This window comes from Periophthalmus magnuspinnatus, chromosome 14 (genome assembly GCF_009829125.3).
Source record: "Periophthalmus magnuspinnatus isolate fPerMag1 chromosome 14, fPerMag1.2.pri, whole genome shotgun sequence".
Taxonomy (NCBI): Eukaryota; Metazoa; Chordata; class Actinopteri; order Gobiiformes; family Gobiidae; genus Periophthalmus; species Periophthalmus magnuspinnatus.
In genome coordinates this window covers 6,846,264-6,865,002 of record NC_047139.1, presented here as the reverse complement: position 1 = coordinate 6,865,002, position 18,739 = coordinate 6,846,264, and the positions used below count along the sequence as shown (strand labels likewise).

Sequence of the window (18,739 nt, the reverse complement as noted above, 5' to 3'; positions counted from 1 at the left end):
AGCTGTGCTCAGACCATTGAAAATAGCTTGAAGACTTTTCATCCATGGAGTACCCAATTTGCTGTAATGCAGACGATCCGGGGGTTTCCTTGTTCTGGTGGGACGGCCACTTGGTTGTTCAAATGAGATTGGTGAATCCGAGTCTGACGATCCGGAAGGTGAGTGGTCCAATTCATTTAATCCTTCTTCCCCAGGTTCTGAATGAGGTGTAACATTTGTTACTGGGATATCCACAATAGGAGCAGGTAAGTTTGTTGCCAAGTTAACTTCGCTTGAATCAGATCTTTGAGTAAGCCCCAAATCTTCAGCCAAGGATTCAACCTCAATGTCTGTAGAGTCAGATGGATTTAGAGGGGGTTCATTTGACTGGATAGGTGGGCTTTTCTGTGGAGGATCAGCATAAACAGGCTCCACTCTTGCTGGAGCGATATCCACGGTGGTAGTAAACCTTACTGGTTCAGGAATTGGATTGTACCAATAACTGGGTACAAAATCGCCTGGCACAAAGTCTGAATCATCATCATGAGAAGTTGAATCAGTGGACGCAATCTGAGGTGGTTTTACTATGGGTGCTGGCTTGACTTTGTGTTTGCTGTCGACTGATAAATACCCACAGGGCAAGAGCAAGTCTCGATGAAGAGTTCGTAAGGGTTTGCTTTTGTGCTCTGGTCTAATTGTATACACTGGAAGCTCTTCAGCCCGTTTTACAACCACATAGACATCGGACTCCCACTTGTCTGCAATTTTGTGTTTTCCTCGCAACTTGACATTACGAACGAGCACTCGATCGCCAACCTCCAACTGTGAAGGGGTGACATGTTTGTCAAACCGGCTTTTGTTTCGGGACATGACCTTTTCAGCATTCTCTGTTGCCAGTTTATAGCTCTTTTCCAGGTTTTCCCGTAGTTTCTGGACATACTCAGAATGTGTGTGAGCTGGCTCCTTCACAGGAAGTCCAAAAGCCAAGTCAATGGGTAATCTTGGTTGACGACCAAACATTAACTCATAGGGAGAGAATCCAGTGGTGTCGTTACGAGTGCAATTATAAGCATGCACAAGTGGCTTAACAAAGTCTTTCCAATGAGATTTGTTTTCTGCAGATAGTGTGCCGAGCATGTTAAGTAGAGTTCTGTTGAAACGTTCAACTGGATTGCCACGGGGGTGGTATGGTGTAGTGTGGACTTTCAAGATGCCTGCCATGTCACATAGTTCCTTCATGGTTCTCGACTCAAAATCTGGCCCTTGGTCGCTGTGTATCCTTTCAGGTATACCATAGTGTACGAAAAAATGGTCCCAGAGAGTCTTTGCAACAGTCTTTGCTTTTTGATTTGGAGTTGGAATGGCAACTGCATATTTGGTAAAGTGATCCGTCATGACCAAAATATCCTTTATCTTGCTCAGACCCGGTTCTAATGACAGGAAGTCTATGCACAGCAACTCCAATGGACGTGATGTTCTGATATTGATCAGCGGGGCAGCTTTCTCAGGCAGAGCTTTCCTCTTGATGCATCGCTCACAGGTCTTCACTTTTACAATGATGTCATTTGCCATTTTTGGCCAGAAAAACCGTGTGCGGACCAGATCCAAGGTGCGGTCGATGCCCATATGCCCCATGCCATCATGTAAACTGCTCAGAACATCAGCACGACACTCGACAGGTAGTACCAGTTGGTACTGAGTCTGATTCCCGAGCTGTCTTCTTCGAACGAGGATGTTATTTTGGAGCTCCATTCGATTTATGTCTCGCAGAAGAAGTGGCAGTTCAGGATATTCTTCCCTTATGGAGGGGGGCGGCGATGCTCCGGTTTCCAGTTGAACAATGACATGTCGGATGGCTGGGTCAGCTCTCTGCTTGGTAGCAATCTCAGCAGGACTCAACATCGGAACAGTGGAAGTAAACTGAGTGTCGGCAGTGAAACTGTCCGGAAGGCTGGTGGCATTAGTAGACAACGAATAAATGAGTGCATTTTCAGGGTACACGTCAGGCAAACTGTAGATCAGGTGGCGGTCACAAAGTGCTTGAACTGTGTGCTGGTCAATTGTAATCAAAGTAGGTTCACCCAAATGCTGTTGAGTAAACTTCAGGATCCGCTCTCTCTCCTTCTGAGACATCAAGTCATTTGACAGCTCACCGTGTGGTCTGCGGGAAAGACCATCTGCGTCTGTGTTTGCTTTGCCTGCTCGGTAATGGATCTTGAAGCTGTACGTGGATAGTGCCGACAACCACCTATAACTGGTGGCATCCAGCTTGGCAGAGGTAAGGAGGTAAGTGAGTGGATTGCTATCAGTTATTATCGTGAATGTTGCACCATAAAGATAGTCATGAAATTTTTCGGTCACTGCCCATTTCAATGCTAGAAATTCCAACTTGTGGGCTGGGTATCGGGATTCACATCTTGATAAGCCCCGACTAGCGTAGGCGATAACTCGGTTGTGGCCTCCTTGCTCTTGATACAAAATGGCCCCCAAGCCGATGGAGCTGGCGTCAGTGTGCAGAATATAGGGTTTTTGCGGGTCAGCAAAAGCAAGCACCGGCGCCGTAGTGAGCTTTTCCTTGATGGCATCAAATGCTTGTTGACAAACCGCATTCCAACGAGCACCGAATGGCTGCTTGGGATCCAGATACAAAGCAGATTTTAAAGAATTCTGCAGTCGTCTCTGAAGCGGAGGGTAGCCAGATGTAAGTTCGTTAAGAGGCTTCACAATGGTAGAATAGCCCTGGACAAAGCGGCGATAATATCCTGCAAATCCAAGGAATGATCTGAGTTCTTTGAGATTGTTTGGAATAGGCCATGACTTTAAGGCCTCAATCTTATCAGGATCAGTCTCCACCCCGTTCTGAGAAACCACATGACCCAAATATCGCACTGAATTCTGGAAGAACATGCATTTCTCAACCGACAGTTTCAATCCAAACTCCTTTAATCTGTGCAGCACTCTCATTAGCCGTTTTTCATGTTCCTCGAGGGTTGGAGCAAACACAATGAGATCGTCAATGAAGACCAGCACTTCCTTCAAATTCATCTCTCTGACACACTTCTCCATCAACCGTTGAAAAGTGCTCGGTGCATTTGTAACTCCTTGAGGCATGCGATTAAATTCAAAGAATCCAAGAGGGCACACGAAAGCCGTTTTACACTTATCAGTTTCCTCCATTTCAATCTGATAGTATCCAGACTTCAAATCCAATACAGAAAACCACCGTGATCCCGATAAAGCTGTGAAGGTATCTTCAAGTTTTGGTAAGGCATAGGCATCTTTGATTGTTTGAAGGTTGAGTTTCCTATAATCTATGCACAGTCTGACAGTTCCATTTTTCTTCCTGACCACCACAATAGGAGATGCAAATGGTGACTCAGACTCTCTGATGACTCCGGACTCCAGGAGTTCTTGTAAATGTTTGCGAACTGCATCAAGGTCTTGAGGATGGATGGGCCGAGGCCTTTGCTTAAATGGAGTTGGATCAGCAAGTTTGATTTGGTGCTTGACCTTGTCTGTTCTGCCAAAATCCACATCATGCTGAGCAAAAACCTCTGGAATGCTGTTCAAGTTCTTGATAATTCTGTCTTTCCATTCAGGGGACAGGGATGTATTGCCAAAGTTGTATTCATATCTTGGCCTGGCTTCATCAGATGGCATCGTTTCAGAAGTGTCCTGGGTAAACTGGTGAGTACAAGACACAGACTGGAAGGCACTTACTTCAGCAATGGCAACTCTGGGGCATAAAGTGACATTGTGCTTTGATTCATTGTGGATAAGCACAGGGACCACACATGGCAGATGGCTGTTGATGTCGACCAGACAAGACTTGACCATCAGACCCCCAGGCAGTGCAAATGAGGTTGGGTGCTCAACCATCACCGACTTCTCTCCTTGCAAACAGCAGGCAATGGTTATGCCTTCCAAAACAACAGTCTGCCCTGCCGGAATTGTTTGAGGTTCAGCAGTATTCAGCTTGACAACTCCATGAAAGCGGTCTTGAGCCAATTTATGGCGTCGCTCCAGCACCGTCAGGGCCATCTGATAACCATGCTGAACAGGTCTGAACTCAACACCAAGCTCACTGAACTGTTGATATGCTTGGTCAAGGGCATTAGTTCCAATGAGGATAGATGGTGTAGAGGTCTTCAAATCTGGTACCACCAGGGCAAGCGTAGCCACCTCAACAGAAGCACCCAGGAACTCAGAAGGGAAGGTGATGTTGAGTTCTATATAACCCAGGTAGGGCACAGCCTGGCCATTTGCTCCCTCGACTTCCAGCAGATTGTTCAATGGTTGGATCTTCTGGTCAGACAGATGGACAGAGTGGAAAGATTGTGAAACTGTGGTAACCTGCGACCCTGTATCCAGCAGACAATTTACAGTGACTCCACCTATAACAATCTGACCTGTACACTTGGTACCAACAAGTCCTTTCGGTAGTTGATGACCTTGGATTTTGGGACATTGGATGGCAGCAGTCTCGGCTCGTCCCCCCTCAGAGACTGCTTCTAGTTTAACTGACCGGTGTTCTTATTCTTGGCCCATGCTTCCCGTCTTTGCTGCAACATCTTTTTCTTTTGTTGAACCAGAGTTGGATTGGCTGAGTTGGTACAGTTAGGGGCAATATGCCCATCCTCTCCACATTTAAAGCAGAACCCTGGTTTGGGCCATGAGGGTTGACCCTTGGCTCCACCTTGTGGCTGACATTTTTTTCCAACAGAGCCTTTACTTTGTTGTGAGAGAAGGGTGGACATCTGTTGCTGAAGTTTTCTCATTTGTTGTTTCAGCTCAGCAATAGTAGCGCTTTCAGCATCGGTGTGGCCACAAGAACACGTGCCTTGAGTGTGCAGCTGCACTCGTTGCTGCTTGGATGAGCCCAAGTGTTTCTTCATGAGGGTTTCTTTCGCCTGCTGCCGATCTTCTTCTGTCCTCAACATTAACAACAGCTCAGAGAATACAGGAGGTTTTGCTTTTCTTTGTTCCAGCTGTAATTTGGTAATCATGGCATTGTCCCAACATCCACGGCAAAACTGTTTTAATAAATGTTTGTCCACATCTTGAGAAGAAACCCCTCCACGCTTCACCACTGTGTTCAAGGTAAGTGACAGGCGCTGCAGGTAAGCAGAGGGCTTCTCTCCGGGGTCTTGTAGGGTATTCAAAAACTGAGCAAATAACTCTTCTCCATCCTGTACAGTGGCATAGGCAGAATCCAACACTTTCAAATAGATGGTAGGCAAAGTGTTTGGTCCCAATGCTCTGACCACATCTGCCGCTGGAGACAACAAACTTTCCAATATTCTTCGTGTCACGTGCAGAGGGGACAAAGCAGGATCTGCCATTAATGATTCAATTTGTGCTCTCCATGCTTCATATTCACTTTCATTTGCAGATTTGGGTGTTTTTCCAGAGAATGTGCGAAGTCTCACAGAAGGTAATGAGTGAGCTGACATTTCCCCTGTTTTGACAATATGCTCCACCACCACTTTTTGGACTTCTGGGGGGTTCAGTTGTGTACTGGAGAGTGAGATTTGTTGTGCTGCAGGTACTGACCCCTGCTGGTCAGATGTAGGATTTTGGATTGCTGCCCCCTGCTGGCCAGGCAAGGGAGCAAACAGATCCACAAATTGATCATCTCCCTCCTCTTCAGTATCCTCATCATTTCCCATATCCGGGTTCATTTCAATTGTGTCCAAGTGCTGACTGATTTGAGTCATGACATCTTTCAGTACAAGTTCAAAATTCTGTCCACTTCTTCGAGCCAAGTATCTCAGCTCATCCAGGTAGTCAGGGGAGGTTGTCGCTGCCCCTCCCACTGTATCTGTGCATTCTACAGGAAAGGTTTGTATACGGAATGTAATGTCTGGTTCTTCTTTTAGGCTGTAATTATATGGCAATATTGGTTCGAGAGTAGTTAAAGCAGCAGAGTCAGAAAATTCAATGATCAGGTTTTTAAAGTATGGGCTTGATACATCATTAACATAGGAACTCTTTTCAATGGACCCATATTGTTTTAGAAAACTGATTAATTCATCATCTTTCACAGTATGAGTGACACCAGAAACCATAATGCACTTTGCAGCATTCATTTCAGATAAATTCATGATTTAAGCAGTTCAAATAATATACCCAAGATTCACATAAATGTTAATTCACAAAACCATATCATTCATAACCACAAGCTCCTGGCTAGCTCGCCAAATGTAACCACTATAAAATATTTAGTTGGTTGGGCTATTGTTTATGGCAATTAACGCATTAAGACGACAGAAGAACAGGCTGCTCAGGGAGCTTGTGCATGAATGACACACACAGAACAGATTGGAATAAAGTAAAATATATTTGGTGAAAGTCAAAACAAAGTGGCATACCATTTAATCAAATTACAATGAACAAAAGTAACGTTTTTAAACAACAACAAAAAAAGAAGGCAGTTCTTTGTCAAAGATTTTGACTTTGTGTGAGAGTTCAGTTCAGTTTTTTTTTTAAGTTGTGTGACTTTGTGTAAGAGTTCAGTTTATTCCCTTTTTTTTTTTAGGATTCAGTTCAGGTTCAGTTTGTAATCACGCAAATCCGTAATCCACAGTTCGCGGAGCAAAACAAAATATATTAGTCCTACCAGCTCGCCATCAGTAGAGAATCTGTTTGGTCCCATGAAAAAAAACCTGACCTAAAAACAAGGTCAAAACAGGATCTCAGTTCAGTTACCGTAACATTTCAACATTCATAATAAAAACAGTTGCGCAACAAATCAAGACTACACATTACGCCCGACAATACCGCCAGCAGTGCACAATTAGATTAACAATATATATCAATTACATTAACAGAATGTATCAAAACAGCATAGCAGTGCTGCCGAATTAAAGTTAACACATCAAAGTTAATTAGAACATGATGTTTCATTCATAAATTTTAGTTAATGATTGCCGTAATTCAAAACAAACACAAAAATACTCGCATTCTTAGCGGAATTCAACACGCGGATATGCGGAAACAAACCGCGACTTAATTTACGCCAAACTCGGCACTGGCTTTGAATTTGGGGGATTTCAATGATTATTTAAGATCGAAAACGTTTTGGCAAAACTCACCATTGAGTCGTGTGTGAGAAGAATGTGGAAAGTAATGTTTAAAGCCGAGTAGTTGTCATCCAGTCCAAACGCCAGTTGCACAGACACAGTGAGAGCGGAGTGGGAGGGGCGGAGGAGCAGACAGGTACAGAGCTGCTCCAGTCATTTATTCACCAACCAATTGGGAGTGAGCCAATCAGGGTCAAACACTGACTAGGTAAGGGTAACCCTAGATGGAAGGGGTTACACTATCACTAATCAATCATTTTTAAAGACACATTGATACAAAAATGACTGAACACCTGCTTGTTGCTTTGTCTAGTTTAATTATCATCCACCAGATTCCACAGATAGCCCAGTAATAGCCGGGAAAAGCGTGTGGTCACATAATCCCCTCTTAATTGCCAGCAGACGCCGCTATGCTACATGTGGAGTTTGTTTGTTACTTGTAGGAGTTCAAATATTGGCCATGTAGAGTTGCTTTGGTTCAGACGCTGCTGACGGAGACATCGCGGCCGAGCGCTGACACTTGAAGGATCTGGAAACGGTTGAGTTGCATCAGAATTTCATAATAATTTTCATTTTTGGTTTGGTTTTTCAGATATGGATGATGCAAAAAGCTGTAAATTATGTTTGTTTCTCCAAATCAGATAGTGTTAGGATTTAACTGGTGCTGTGTGCAGGGCCGGTCCCAGCTTTCAGGGGGGCCCTAAGGTGAATTTACCTCTGGGGCCCCCCCCGACAGCGAACGTGTATTTGTGTTTTTATGACCAACATCAGACTGAAAACATCCAGAATATCACAACTACTATAGCCACAATAATAGTACACAAACATATAAAGAGGGGGGTTGAGATTTTTAAAGTTCTAAAACATTTTTTCTTCATTTCTGTTGGATTTTAATGTGTTCCAGTTGGCGACAGTGGCTTAAATTGAAACACGTAGCTGCCCTCGCCTCTGCCCGACTCAAAAACAAATGTAGCAGCTGTAGATATTTTACTACTATAGATATAAAACAAATGTAATTGTTTTAGACGGATATTTAGGCTGCTGTAAACACACAAGCCTTCAGTATAAATGTACGAGCTCTTGGGGGCCCTCTGGTGGCAGCTGCTCGGTCTGCTTATAAGCTGGACCGTGCAGAACAGTTTACTTTACAAATGGCTCAAGTCGTACCAAAAACGCGGTGTCAGAGTTGTTGATTTTTTTCCCCTTTTAACATAAATTATTCTAACGCAATGATTTGAAGTGTTGTTTTTCTTTATTTTGTGTATAAAACCTCCTTTCTCATGGTGAACACTTGCTTCCCTGTGGTTCTTTTTCACTTTCTAGGCTGGACGTTTTTTTCTTCTGCTCGTCTCCATGGAGCTGTTATTGCTTTACCATTTAAATGTTCAACAGTAGAGCTTTAAATCTATCTATCGTCACCTCGGTATTAGGTTGTTGTCAGCTTGTGTCTTACTGTCGTTATACCACAGACGGACTCCTGCTGTATAAATGCTGATAGTGTTTAGAGCCCTCGTCTGTCTAGACTTGTACCGTATAGACGAAGGTCGATACCTCAGCCCAAAGTTATGGATACACTGTCCTGGACCTTTTCCCAGATCCTGCTTTGGTCCAGCTCCAGTTTATATAAGCCTTGTGTCGTCTTTGGACTGTCCATGAAGAGCTAGTTAATGTAGGTCAGTCAGATATAATATTATCCGTGCCTCTACTTGTAAGATATAGAGTAATTTGTCCTATTAAAAACTATAACGAGCGTTTGTTTATTGATTTTTAGATGTTGTTCTGGACTCCCGAGGCTACATTTTTTGTTTTGCTCTTTAATTCCCCGGCTGTAGTGATTATTATACCTGGTAATTTGCATAACGAGGGATTCATGACTTTTTCTTCTTCCACAACACGTGTCAAACTCAAGGCCCGTGGGCCAAATGCGGCCCGCCACGTCATTTTACGTAGCCCGCGACAAGGTAAATTAAAAGGTCTGACTGTCTTAAAATATCAGTTTATCAGAAGACACAGTTACACATACATTTTTGTTCAATGTTTGCAAGATTTGTAACTTGTATAAGTATAGAAATGATTGATTAACAAAATTAAAAAGTAGTTGCATTTATTTTTACATTACATTTGGTTACATTTAGATATATTTATACTGTTTTATACTGTTCCACAACAATCGTCACATTTTTCTCATAACGTTCACCGTGGCATTTCTGCGCTGCGACGTGAACCGTATTCTTCCTGTTGTCCACATTCTTTTAAAATCCTTCCTTCTAATTTGACAATAATCATCATTAATTGCCAATTGAATCCATCCCGACATCCATACATCTAGGGGACTCAAGCAAAAGATTCCTTTGACCATAATGTACAGCCATTATCAAGCTCTGCGAGAGATCTCCGTTACATAAGGACCCTATACATTCCTGCCTATGTGTAGCCAAACCAAACAGCAGAAAAAGGCTTAAACTCTTGAGTGTGTGATTCTCCGCTGTAGCTCTGACGGCGCAGTGGCGGTGCTGTCTGTCCCGGTCTTATCATGCACCCTTTGAACCCCTGACACACTTTCCCCGTTGGTCAAAGTGACGTTATCTGTAATGGCGAGGAGTCCGACTGCAGGTGCGTCGCTCACTTCTAAACTAATTACACGGTTAAAGGATCAGGGCAACGCGTGCATAGACGTACGAGCGGGTATTTAACGCACTGTGGGGACTGAAATCTACTATTAAACCAGGAATCAGGTTTACACAGAGTTAAAAGAGACTCCGAACGGCCTTTTAAGAGTTTCTAATCATCGAGGTCATAGATAGCAGATACCAGAAAGACACTTAATATATCTTTTGTAACACATAAGTTCATCTAGGTTAGGGTTGGTAGAGCGTTGGCATGTACATCTACTACTCTTAGTCTCCAGGAAGTCAATAGAATACCTCCATAATGCTTCGAAGTGCGCGTTCGTGTAGGTTACCCCGTGTACGTACGCCCCAGCAGGTTTAATGAAGGCATTAGCGAGCAACACAACACCACCCGACGCTCTTAGTTACCACATTGAAGAGCGCAGTCCGGTGACCGACTCGGGTATTTGTTGTCTTTACTTACACATTCATGATTAAAAGGAAGGATTTTAAACGGGGAAGCTCAGATTAGTAGGCCATTACAGGGATTTACGTGGACTGTATACGCGTCGCAGTTAAATAATATATCTGGATTACTGTCTCGCTTGGAATGGTTTTCGCATGTGTTTGTGCAACTTCAGTTTTGGCAGCGCGAAATCCCCCCGAAGTTTCTATCCAAGCAACAAAACGGTAATCTATCCAAAGTGGCTCTGCGCTTGACTGCACAGTTGAATCTTGCCTGGAGATATTAAAACAATATTTATACGAAACGGGGTGACGTGACTTTGGTAAAAATCTGTTTCGTGTTTTGCTTTAGTTGCAGTCGTGTAGCAAGCAGCAGCAGTGCGTTTTCTGAAGAGAGGATATATCCGAGGGATGTCGTTTTTAGGCCTGCATGTACGCAAAGTGAATCATCCACCCCCATAACCCTCTCTCTGCATCCTCAGCTGACTTCATGTCCTCTTTAACTGCGTTCAGGCACTATAGGTTCTTTCAGTACACGGCTTGTAAACCAGGGCAACACAGGAGACAAGACTCAAGTACTGAGTGTAAACAGTTTAAACTAGGAATTCAAGTATTAGCTGAGAAACTACAGGCTTGAGTCATCTGCAGAGTTTTCTTTTCTGTGTATTGATGATTCTAACACTTAAAATCAGAACTTGCCTGGCCAAAAATTAAAGGTCACACACTCTAATATTTTGGTTGGACCGCGTTTAGCTTTTGCATTCGCTGTGGCATTGTTTCGATTTCGCTTCTGCAACGTCACAAGATTTATTTCCATCCAGTGTTGCGTTAATTTCTGACCAAGATGTCACATTGATGCTGGTCGAGTCTGACGCTGCTCAAAGCTTCTCCAGCTCATCCCAAAGATTCTCAATGGGGTTAAGGTCTGGACTCTGTGGTGGACAATCCATGTGTGAAAATGATGTCTCTGTCTCTCTCTCCTTCTGCTTCCTCTCTCTGCTTCTCTTTCTCTCTGCCTCCCTCTCCCTCATTCTCTCTCTCTCTTTCTGTGCATCTCTCTCAGTCTCTGTCTCTCTTTTTGCTCTTTTTGCTCCCTCTCTCAGCTTCTTTCTCTCTCTGCCTCCCTCTCTCTCCCCTCTTTCTCTTCCTCTCTCCCTCTCTCTGTGTGCATCTCTCTCTCAGTCTCTGTCTCTCCCGCTCTCTTTCTTTCTGCTTCTCCTTCCCTCTGCTTCTCTTTTTCTCTGTCTCCCTCTCTCTCTTTCTCTCTCCCTCTCTCTGTGTGCATCTCTCTCTCTGTTTCTGTCTCTCTCTTTCTGCTTCTCCCTCTCTCTGCTTCTTTCTCGCTCTGCCTCCCTCTCTCTCCCTCTCTCTTTCTCTGTCTCTCTCTGTGCATCTCTCCCCCTGCCTCTGTTTCTCCCTCTCTCTCTTCTTCTCCCTCTCTCTCTCTCTCTCTGTCTCACACTCCCTGTCTCTCTCTTTCACACTTTGATCCTGTTGAATCCTGTCATTCTCATCTTTGAATCTGTCCGTGTCATCAGGGAAGAACAAATCCACTGATGTAATAACCTGGTCATTCAGTATATTCAGGTGTCAGCTGACCTCATTCTGCTGAACCTCGACCGGACCAACTGCAGCAACACCAACATATTTGCGTCGTTAAATCCAGGGGGTGTATTAATAATGATGCTTTACACTTGTATTACATTTACTGACTTAACAAAGCCTTTTAAGGTGCAGCACTTGGACAGACTGACGGAAGGTTATCAAAAGTATCGACAATCAGATACTAAAACTAAAAAGGTCACCTGCACAGAACCTTTCTTGAATAGTTTTAGAATGATCTTGAGCTGTATTAGAACAAGTATAAGACACATAGACAAGTAAACGCCCATGGACCACTATGGAACATATTGGACGACTGAGGGATTATACAGATATAAAAGAAAGTACTATGATTTAATGCTGAAAATCACATTCTGTTGTCTTTTATTATCATCGTGGTATTGGAATCGGTATCGGTATTGAGTATATTCCTTACTATCAAATTGAGTTTTATTTGTGTGAAATTTACACTACCACCCTACGGTCTAAAAATAACCCGCAATAAGCGAAATCCGCAAAGTATCAGCTTTATTTTTTAGTTATTCTTTATGTTTTTGGCTGTAAAACCCCTCACCACACACTTTATACACTTTTCTCACACAAACATTAACATTTTCTCACATTTCTCTCTCGTTTAAACTCTCTCAAAGTTCAAAAAACCTTCGTAGGCGTCTTTGTCGGTGCAGAACATTTCATCGACATCGTGGGTTTTGTCGGGGAGAAAACAAATCGCAAACGCACAGCACTTCAGAGTCACACCGCGATCCAACGTTTATGTAAATTTGTCTGAACGAAAATTGCACAAAAAAGTCTGCGAAACAGCAAGACCGCGCAAGGAGAACCACGTTATAGTGAGGGACAACTGTGCATAACGATTGGAGCGAGATTCAAGATGTGTGTACTACTACTACTACTACTACTTCTGATAAAGCAACACCAAGGCCGTCCTAAAACAATACAGAAAAGCCGTAACTGTCGATGCCTCTTCAAATAAGCACCTTGTAGTAATAAGCGTCTTGAGTGTTGCTTCGTTTCTTTACAAAAGCCACGTTTCTGTATTAAATCCGCCTTTTCCTTTGGTCTGTGTGCAGCTCCACGTCCCGGACAGGAGACGCTGGTTCCTCCTCGGTGCAGAGCCAGTCCAAATCAGGGAGCACCCATAAGATCTGCCTGGTGTGCTCCGACGAGGCCTCCGGATGCCACTACGGCGTCGTCACCTGTGGGAGCTGCAAGGTGTTCTTCAAGAGAGCCGTGGAGGGTAAGAGACTGTTCGTTTATAACTTAGCAACAGCTCCTTAAATAATCCCACGTTGATGTGAAATTTCAAAGGGCCTATAGTTTAAAGGAGGAGGACGGCGGTGAAGAATTCTCAGGTTGAAATGATCGATAAAACTGTGAATCTCGTTTATTGCTAAAGGTCCACTATGTAACTTTTCTAGTGGAGAGTTCACTACATAGACTATATATATATAAATGGACAAAGCTAACACGCTAGCCGCCCCTCTCTCTGTAACTGCAGCAGTAAAAAATCATCATTTTGTTTTTAAAATGTTCGTATTAACCTGCTCTACATGATCCTGGTGTTTTTATTTTGCTGTTTTTTTTTTCTGTAAATCAACATTAATAACCGAGAAATCAGGAGCGTTCTATCCTCGAGGTCTCTCCCGCTAGCGTTAGCAACAGGTTTGATTGACGGTGTTGTCGCAGGTAAACGCCCGTTCCCTGCTAAATCAGTCGTGCAGAAGGGAAGGGGCGTTACCTTCAACAGCCTCGCTCCAGATTGGCTCTTTGGTTGCTATGATACTCGCGGTTGCAGTTCCAAATAAGGAAATCGACTCCAGATTCGACGCTATAACGGCTAGCCTCGATGAGCTTCATTCGAATGGAGCCGAACGCTGTGGGCGACGTCGCACTCACGTGATCCACCTCTTTATGGTCAGAAATACATGGGAATTACCGTATTTTCCGGTCTATAAGTCGCTCTTTTCTTCATAGTTTGTCCAGGTGTGCGACTTATACTCAGATGCGATTTATATGTGAAATATTAGGGGGTTTTTTTCTTCATTTTTATGCATTTTTTGGCTGGTGCGACTTATACTCAGGAGCGACTTATACTCAAGAAAATACGATACTTTTTTAACTCAATGCCAAGTAAATATTTGGCACATCATGATAAAAAATGTACGATATCATTCACCACTTGAAGAATAGAATGTCCCACAGTGAAGAACTAACTCCATTTCCATAGAGACAAGTGGGCGATGCCACCAGACCAAGTGAACTGTCAGATCTGTGTAAAAGCGAGCACGTTCAGTAAGACTACATATGTTTTTCAAGGCATGTTTTAAATAATAAAACACTGTAATTGAATAAATGTAAGATATATAAGTTCTCTACGTAAGAACTCTCCAGGAAAAGCAACGTCTTCTTGGAGAAAACGAGGTGGTGGACCCTCCATCAGAAGAGTTACATAATGTGGCTTTAATATCGCTGAGATTATTTGGCCTAAACGCATGAAACAAAACTGCTTTTCAGCTCAAAATGACAAAATCGCAAACAGCTTTTTTTTGTAGCGTTAAAAGTGCTGCTTTGTTCAACGTGTCTGCCTTGATTGTCGACAGCGTGGGAGTTTGTGGTCCCTTTCACTAACAAAATATAGTTCTGTTCAGTAATCTAAACCCATAAAGGCAGGACAAATGACTGGGCCTGCTGCTCGTTGCTTTCCCTCTGTTTAAAATGTGGCCACATTTACTCTTGGCTCTAATCACTTGTGCATATTCATGTCTGTGTTTGTGCATTGCGCAATAACGACGCGGTACATGCGCATCGAGTAGAAATGGTTAGCGACTATTAGCTGTGTACATTTTGTCCCAAAGTTCCTTGTGCATTTGCATTTTATGAGATTAGTTGATTGAACTTGCATAACAGGGAAACATCAGCCTCTTCGTCCTTTGTTGCAAAATCAAAGTCGATTTTTCAAAACGGATTGTGATGAGAGTCAAGTCACTTCGATTTCCTTTAATTTTACTGTGTTTTTTGTGTAACATATAATTATTTGAGCTATTTAAAGACGGACTGTGTAACTTTTCTCGCTCGTCTCTGTGAAGATGTTATTTTTTTCACTTTTTCCATTATGACACTAGACTTATGCATCAAAACTACCTTAAATACAGTCGTTCACGTGTCACCTCTCCACAGATCTGACCAGTATCTTGTCTCGTTGCTTTACCTGCTCGTCTCTGTGAAGATAAATAAGTTTAATACCGTACAGTGGAACATTTTAGGCAACGCACTAACATCTCCATGGAGACAAACAGGCTGCAGACCCGATATACATTAAAAAAAAACACATAAAGGAGCAGATTTGGAGACTCTTAGTTTAATAATAACATTTACACGTCGTCTTATAGCGAAGAAAATGTTCAAATCTGTCAACGGGACAAAGGTCTTTTTGTGCGATGACAGTGGTTTTTTTGCTGCGGACCACACCTGCTGTTTGACTGAGCGATTACGCAGACATGTTTACTTACACCTTTCTGTAAAACGTCACATTTTACCACTCAAAATAAAAAAAAAACCCATCTGAAATCACTTCCAGCTACTGCGTTTCAGTAGATAGCTGCAATATAATGACACTACGTGCTTTTACTTTACGTATACTATGCTTTTTTTGTATTCACGGTTTCCGCTTCCTGTTACGTACGACATTTTGAGGACGTATCGCCGTTGAAAAGACCGAGCGTTTTGCCATTACTCCCAAACTGCTATGGCAACAGTGCTAATTTTACAACATTATAAACCCATGGATGCAACGGCCGGACGACTGGCTTTTGTTGCCAGCTCTTAGCGTAGCTTGTAAAACGGCCTTGTATTTTTAAGCACATTTTTACTTTATTCATTGCCACTGACCTTGCGAGACAGAGCTCCGCTGATGACTCATCGGGGCCTCGGTGTGTTTAGACGGAGGAGAGTTAGATTAGTTGTGTAGGAGAGCGTTCAGGCACAGACTTGGTTACCTCGACGAAGCGATTTCTTACGCGCTTTTTACCTCTTCCATCTTAAAGCCGCTGACACAATGATCCCTGTCAGATATTTTCTACGCCTCGTTTCTACAATGAGTCACAGGTTTTACGTGTTTGACCCTGTACAGGTTAAATTTGATCAGTGTCGCAAGAAAATATGAAAACGTTCGCGTACGTGTTGAGGGGTACACGTACTAACGACTAACTTTCCGTCAGTTTTAATGTTTTAATTGAGCTGGTAAAAAAGATACAAACGTTAATATATGTCTAGATCACATGTGTCAAACTCAAGGCCCGGGGGTCAAATGCGGCCCGCCATGTAATTTTATGTGGCCCGTGATGAGGTAAATTTAAATGTTTGACTGTCTTAACCTCCTGAGACCTGGTGTCCTCATCTGTGGACAACACATTTTGGGTTGTTTAGGCCACAGTGCAAATTTTTAGAAGAACAGCAACAAGAACATGGTCAATTTTGAATATTTCTAAGAGTTTAGAATATTTATTTATTTTGTATTTTTTTATTTTACTTTTTTATTTTATTTTGTTTTTTTATTATTTTATTTTATTTTATTTTTGTATTGTATTTAAATTATTTTTTTTATTGTATATATTTATTTTTATTTCATTTTTATTTTTATTTAAAGGCATATGTCTTCCTGCACCTGTCAGCAGCACAAATGAGACACATTGTTCCTAGAGGCACAATTGTTTCTCATTTGTTTTTTTACACAAAATATATGTGTTCAAGCAGTTAATAGTTTTTGCAAATAAAGTCCTGCACGAGCTCGGGCCTCAGGAGGTTAAAATGTCAGGAGTTATACAGACATATTTTTTATATCTTTGCAAATTTGAGACGAACCATTTTGCTGATGCGGCCCTCGGTGAAATTGAGTTTGACGCCCCTGGTCTAGATTGTATATTGTGCATATATAAATGGACATAGCTAACCCGCTAGCTAACTCTGGCTCCAATTCACTTCACGTTGAAAAACTGTCGCCCCTCTCTCTGTATCTGCAGCAGTGAACCTCGTCATTTTGTTCGTATAACCCGCTCTACATGATCCCGGTGTGTTTTTATTTCACTATTTTGTCCGTAAACATTAATAACAAACACATCAGGCGCCTTCTTTCCCTCGAGGTTGCTCATAAATTCACCCCTATAACTGTTTCAACGCTTCGATGAGCGTCGTTTGACTGGCGCCGAACGCTGTGGGTGACGTCGCACTCGCTTAATCCACTTCTTTATACAGTCTGTGGTCAGAAATACATGGGAATTACCGTATTTTCCCGTGTATAAGTCGCTTTTTTCTTCATAGTTTGGTCAGGTGTGCGACTTATACTCAGATGCAATTTATATGTGATTTTTTATTTTATTTTTTTTATTTTTATGCATGTTTTAGCTGGTGCGGCTTATACTCAGGAGCGACTTATACTCAAGAAAATAAGATACTTGTTTAGCTCAATGCCAAGTAGTCGCATTACGTAAATATTTGGCCCATCATGATAAAAAAAGTACGATACACGGTACATAGTGTTTTAAAATATCACAGCTGTGTTATCGCAGACCACACCCAGAAATGTATTAGCACAAACAAACGCTGTATGTGTTAAAACGTGTTGTGTATTTAAAAGAACAAAAGGTGGTGCTAGTGCAAAAAAACAAACAAATATATAGTTTCCCTTTAGGTGTGGAGTTTGCACGTTCTCCCCGTGTCTGCGTATTCCCAAAACACGCAACATACGTAAAATCCTCCGCACAGTTTGTATAAAGAAGTGGACTGAGTGAGTGTGACGTCATCCACATCGTTCGGCTCCAGTCAAACGTAGCTAATCGAGGCTAGCGGTTACAGCGACGAATTTTGAACCGAGGTCCATATTTGATATTCCAACTACAAGTATCATAGCAACCAAAGAGCCAATCCGGAGCGAGACTGTTGAAGGTAACGCCCCTTTCCGCTTGCACCGCTGGTTTTAGCAGGGAGTGGGCGCGTCAGAGGTGTTGCTAACGCTAGCGGGAGCTGTTGTTATTGTTCATATCTTGATTTTTTCCGGACACAACAGTGAAATAAAACCACCAACATCTTGTAGAGCGGGTCAATACGAACATTTTAAGACCAAAACGACGAGTCTGACAGCAGCAGTTACAGACAGAGTGGCACAGTTTTCTAACGTAAAGTGAATTGGAGCCGGAGTCGATGGAACAGGAAGTGCGCCCATGATCACTTCCTGTTAGAGCGGCAGCTAGCAGGTTAGCTATGCCCATTTATATATACAATTTATAGGTAATCCTGACCACGCCTAGCAACAACCTCATGGAGATGTGCCCTCAAGCGCCCAGCAGCGTCGAAGAATGGGTCAAACGCGGCGGACAAACACAGTGTACCTTAAATTTAAACAAAAACGACGAAAAAACAAAACGAAAATGACAGTTTATTCTGTACTTTAGCGAACAATCGGCCGATTATCATGACAAGCCTTAGCAGATGAGGTTATTTTTATGCATCTACTTATTAATTTTCTTTTTTACCAATGTGAAAAAAAGTCCCTTGAATGTCATTTGTGTGTCGAGAGTGACGTGATGTGTGATTCTGTTCTTCTCCCCTCTCTATAACCTGGTCGTTGTGTCTGTGGTGAAGGATGGAGAGCACGCCAAAACACTGATGGTAAATAAATACACTTTTGATAATAATGACAGTATAAAAAAACCATAACAACCGCATAATAATTGACCTGTTTAATTATTATGATTTACACATATGTGAATACCTCCCTCCAGCCCTGATACAAGGCCGATCTGCCCCGGTGCATGTCCTACAGCGGCTAACAGAGTGCAGTGTAAATTCTACGGGTGATTTAGTGCATGTTTTAGCACCTATGGGTGATAAACGCTGTGGTAATTACTAGTGTTGTAATTGTCACTAATTAACCACAAGATGTACACAAGAAATGACTTTGTTGTTTTGTTCGTTGTGATTATAGTT

At 42.5% G+C, this 18,739-nt stretch overlaps 1 protein-coding gene across 2 annotated transcripts in view; it reads left to right on the top strand.

Moving 5' to 3' along the window:
- The window catches only part of LOC117381906 (glucocorticoid receptor-like), a 154,740-nt gene that overhangs the window by 89,643 nt on the left and 46,358 nt on the right, over positions 1-18,739 (top strand). Inside the window, exons 3-4 of one of the 2 annotated variants that reach the window (XM_033978958.2) lie at positions 12,829-12,995; positions 18,395-18,421. In XM_033978958.2, coding sequence (XP_033834849.1) covers positions 12,829-12,995; positions 18,395-18,421 — 194 coding nt within the window. The remainder of the gene's footprint in view (positions 1-12,828; positions 12,996-18,394; positions 18,422-18,739) is intronic. The other variant, XM_033978959.2, reaches the window with a different exon arrangement.